Genomic DNA, 5069 nt, shown 5'->3' with positions numbered 1-5069 from the left:
TCAAAAAATGAAAATGAAAAACATACAAACCAGATCTATAACTATTTTAAAACGATGTTAATAAAATTTAGATAATTTTGATCCTAAACTCACAGTAACACATGTTATAGCAATAACCCATTAACTTTGTACCATGAATAATTTTTACACAATATAAATTTTAAATCCTAAACTCGACCTAAAAATATAGTAAAAACTATTCGGTAACTTTTACAATAGCACCCGAACAAAGGATATTTTCTTTGCTTTTTATTAAAATAATGTCTTTTATAATTTATAAAATTAGAAATGCCTTTTTGTTTTTGAAAAAAAAAAAAAATTCTCTCTTCCTTTCAAATTTGATGGCGGTAGTGTAAATGAAGTAGATTCTCCGGCATATTCAAATGGCCGAAACAGACATGAGAGCGACTCTACCGGTACAAAAATACAAGCATATTCCTCACTTCGAGAATTTTTGTTTGTGGTTGGGGATTATTTTAATAGAGCAAAATGTCCTAGTGCAGTGCTAAACGATCCGTTGCAATTATAACTGCGGGTTTCCTATTGATTTGGAAGAGCATGAAGACAGAAAGCATAGTGAGAGTGTTATCATCACTGCCGTCCCAATTCATCGAGGAACTCCCCGCTCAAAAAAACACACACCAACCCTTCGTGTCCTCATCGACGGCAACGCCAAACCAATCAGCCACTTTCTTCCACAGCCATGTCGAGCTCACGTGATATGTCATCATGCCCTAGATAGATAGATAGATAGGTAGAAAGAAAGACAGCTAGCTGCGTCGTCTTTTTCCACCTACATTTGGATCGTCACTGCAAGTACATGGCCTCCACCGAGCTCCAAACTGCAGCGCCGTACTCCTCCATGTTGAACTGCAACAGCGCCGCGGCGGCGGCGGCGGCGTCGCCGGTGTAGGAATAGCTCTCCGGGTGATCAACAGTAGTGCAGCCGCTGGGGTTTTGATCGTCCGTGTTGATGCTGCTGGTGCCGACCAAGTCGGGGAGGGTGAGGTCGAAGTTGCCGTATTGGGATGGGAGCGGGAAGAGGATCTGGGGCTCGGTGATCGGGAGGGGTAAGAGAACAGGGGAAGCCTCGTCCAGAGAGGGAGGAAAGCCGCCGGTGCAATTCGCGGCCGGCTTTCTTCTCGCTCTCCTCGGCGCCTGCGCGACGATCAAGCCGGAGAACTTCTTCTTCAGCTTGGTGTTCCAGTAGTTCTTGATGTCGTTGTCCGTCCTCCCGGGGAGATGGCTGGCGATCACCGACCACCTGCTCCCGATGCTCGCGTAGAGGTTGGCGATTATCCAATCCTCGTCGCCGGAGAAGCAACCGTGCTTGATGTTGGGCTTCAAGTAGTTAAGCCATCTCAGCCTGCAACTCTTCCCGCACCTATTGAGCCCTAATTAACCAACAGTAGCAACAAATTAACATTAAACATTAATATAATCGCGATATATATATATATATATATATATAGAAACACACACATCGAACTAGGCAATGGCATTGAACAAAATGATCGATCGACTAATTACTACCAGCTCTACGAGGGAGAGTGATCCAGTTGCCACCATGGCCATGCTTCTCTATGTACTCTTTGAGCTGTTTGTCTTCCTCCGGCGACCAATGCCCTTTCTTCACGCTTGCTTTGTCACAGCAAGGAGCCCTCCCCATCCTTCTTCCCTAGCTAGCTCTTAATTAATTACCACACAACATGAGTATATATAAACATCATATATATATTTATATATCAGAGTTGGTAAATGAATATGTATATATAAATTGATATATCATTCCATGAATATCCTAGTGTTATGGGTGTTTGGTTTGAGAGAGAGAGAGGATGGAGATGTAGGTTAAGTATGTACGCAGTCTGACAGCACGTGCGTGGATTCGGTATGTGATTGCGGCTATTGATGAAGTAGGTGCAGCATTGGTGATCAGCTGAGTACTGTTAATTACTTCCTCTCGTACGTTACATATCGGCTCATCTTAAAGTTACCCTTTAAGATATTTATCACATTTGAAATTCAAATTTTAAAGGGACGCGTTATATTATTTAGGGTTTACTCGTGAAGCCGTGGGTAGTCGGCCTGCACGTGGCACGGTCAAAAGTCAAATTGAGCTGTGAGCCCCACTTAGTCAAGAGAGGGCCCAAGCTAGGTTAAGCCAAGCCCGAGTGTAACTTGACCTCGTTGCTCGGCTTGACTAAGCAATCTGACCTCTAGTAGAATTAAGTCTAACCTCTAAGTATTTAGTCACTCCCGGCTTCGGGACCACGATGACTCGATATCTCACGCTTGACTCCTAGACCACGATGACTCCATGCCTCACTCCCAACTTAGCGACCACAATGACTTGGCACTTAAGTCCCAACTCCATGACCACTACAACTCGACGCTCAACTCCCGACAATGGAACCATTACCACTCGGCGCTCAACTCCTAACTCCGGTATGCCAATATCACTCGACACCTATGTAAGGAGGATGGGTGATCAATTGAAGACATGGAAAACATGTGCAAGTGATACATCCCCTCAATCTAAAAGTGGTTACGTGGGCCTACACTTTGGGGGTGACATGGCACCTCCTTTATCCGAACGTGGAGAAAGTGAAGGATGTGGGTTCCATTTCCTCCGCTAGGGTAAGGGTATAAAAGAGAGCCAGTTCCCGCAGGCGCAAGTATCCTCTCACAATTCTGGCCACTTCTTTACTAGGAGATAGCACTTCTTCTTCATGCTTTGATCATCGAATTCTGACTTAAGCGTCGGAGTAGCTACGCCAAAACCTGTCTTTGCCTCAATTCTAACTCTCTTTTACTATGGTAGAGATTTGACTCGAAGACCTCTGACCCGTCACCAGCCACCTCCATAGCGGTTCCCTCATCCTTGATCTCGGATTAGATCAACTCACATTCTATTGTTTAGGGTTTACTTGTGTGTGCTGTGTATATTAATGGACAAATGCTAGTGTATTTATTTGTTGTTATCATATTATATGTGATTTTAGACGTTATCAGTGTAATGGTTTGAGCATAAAAAAAAAATCTTACAAGCATTTGAATTGCCATTTACTATTGATCCCATCTGAAAGTGGCGAAATGTAAACTATCGATGAGCTAGCTTAGAGGTTGACTGGAAGAAGACTTTGAACTAGGAATGCTTGTAGGAAAAAGCAGGAGGAAGAAAATTGTCAATAAGCAGGCCAGGGGTCCCTAGTGCGACTACTCCGACGATCAAGATAGAATCCTGGGAAGAAGAAGAACAGTGGAATATCATAAGAAGGGTGGTAGACTCTCGTGTTGGTGTAAGTTGTACTAATAATCTAACTTAAGTTTTGATAAATGACAAGTGTATTAAAGTTAGAGTGTTTATGGTATAACTAATTTACCAAGTGTACAAGAGTTGACGGATCTGTAGGACCTGACATCAGGCTGAAATTCAGCTAGGTCCGTGGGACCTTATATCTGGTGTGAAGTCCAGATAGGTCAAGGAATGACCTGATATTTGATTAAAAGTCTGGTTGGGTCCGCGGAACCTGACAATCAGGATGTCCAGTTGGATCTGCGAACCTGACATCTAGCAGAAAAACCTAGTGGGTCAAAGACAAATCAAGCGACTACAGTTGGTAAGTAAAAGGTAAGCAACTGGAGGAGAGATCCAATGAGGACGCATTCTAGGTAAACAACTGGAAGAAGAAGAACAGTGGAATATCATAATCTTCGCACATACCTATGCCAGCGGAAAGAGACCCCTTTTATAATACCTCTATAATCTTCGCATTTAATGAGACATCACATCATTGCTAGACAATATGTTTAATCACCATGCATTCACTATATCCAACAGTCTCATCATAGATATGGGAGAGGAGTATTTCGTATATGTGCAAAGATACAATCCCTTTGATTCTCTGACAAATCCATGTGTCGTATTAATGGTGAAATGGTCTCATGGACAAAAATATCTACTGGGTTGCTAGTCATTTGACTCATCGATAGGAAGACGAGATGAGAACAGAGAGCTCAATCTCTCATTTGGGGTGACTCAGCCATGATAGTATCCTAATGGGAAGCTGGGCCCTTAGGAAGTCCGGTCAGAGATATCCGATCATTCTGTGATGGGAAACAGTGTCCCGATAGCATTCAAGTGAGTTGAGTCCTTGAGACATCCGACCGAAGATATCCGATCAACGTGTGATAGGGAGCAGAGCCCCGTAAATAACTAATCGGGGAGTTGGGCCCCCATAGGTATCTGAGTGGGGAGCTTGGCTCTTTGGATGTCTGATTGGAATTAGCCAATCGAGGTGTGATGGGGAGCAGAGTCCCATAAGTAGTTGATTGGGGATCTGGATCCCAATGGTTTTGAGCGGGGAGCTCAACCCCTGGGGGTCCGATCTGCATACTAGCTGATTGGTGTGGGGAGAGTTTACCAGGTAGGTTACTCGAGCTGACCTACCTTGGACTTTGACTACCACATACTCCGACCCATTGACCTTTGGACCCCGCTAGCTAGGGATTGCTCATCATCCGTCATATCGCAATCCTCCCCTTCGAATCTAGTCAAAGGAGGCATGAGACCGACTAACTAGACCCTCACAAGTTTTAGTTTTCCAATCAGCTCACTTGTCCTAGCTGATGTCACTCTACTGAGCTTACTGTTGATGTCATCCATCTCGAAAAGGGGTGTGTCAGGCATCATAAATGCATGATAATGGGCGATGATACACGTGATGGCATATCATGATGATGATTTTCTTGTCATAAATGTCCTTTCCTATGGTACCGCCACGTGGTCCACCCATTCCCAGATTTTAATTCTTGAACAGACATCTGACGATTAGGTTTCTTGTAGTTTTGTCTCCTTGATCAAACGACTGTGGTGATTAGCCCACCTTCTTTTGTCGCTCACATGTTCTCTAGTGGTCGCTATTCGTAGTTTCTGGCGATTTTTCCCTTAGGTTTCGACTTTCTTCGTTTGTAAGTTTCTCCCTAACTCTTCATGACTTTTTTGAACCATGGCCCTCAACGCCCCCTGCACATTCTATATACCTCCACCCTTTCTGATATCAACG

General features: G+C 43.9%; 1 protein-coding gene across 1 annotated transcript; it reads right to left on the bottom strand.

Moving 5' to 3' along the window:
- Positions 1-494: 494 nt before the first annotated feature.
- LOC121973812 (transcription factor MYB36-like) lies at positions 495-1698 on the bottom strand. Its single transcript, XM_042525163.1, has 2 exons — positions 1534-1698; positions 495-1394 (listed from the first exon to the last, which is right to left on the bottom strand). The coding sequence occupies exons 1-2, from the start codon at positions 1667-1669 to the stop codon at positions 808-810; spliced, it is 723 nt and encodes a 240-aa protein (XP_042381097.1). The 5' UTR covers positions 1670-1698; the 3' UTR covers positions 495-807.
- Between the last annotated feature and the right edge of the window lie 3371 nt (positions 1699-5069).

The sequence above is a fragment of the Zingiber officinale genome, chromosome 4A (genome assembly GCF_018446385.1).
Source record: "Zingiber officinale cultivar Zhangliang chromosome 4A, Zo_v1.1, whole genome shotgun sequence".
Taxonomy (NCBI): Eukaryota; Viridiplantae; Streptophyta; class Magnoliopsida; order Zingiberales; family Zingiberaceae; genus Zingiber; species Zingiber officinale.
The sequence above is the reverse complement of the archived record's forward strand: the minus strand, read 5'-3'. Positions and strand labels throughout refer to the sequence as shown.

Excerpts from the sequence above, each read along its gene's own strand:
- LOC121973812 (XM_042525163.1), bottom strand. The coding sequence starts at position 1,669 with ATGGGGAGGGCTCCTTGCTGTGACAAAGCAAGCGTGAAGAAAGGGCAT. Across the intron at positions 1,395-1,533 it reads CACTCTCCCTCGTAGAGCTG|GGCTCAATAGGTGCGGGAAG; the intron begins GTAGTAATTAGT and ends TTGGTTAATTAG.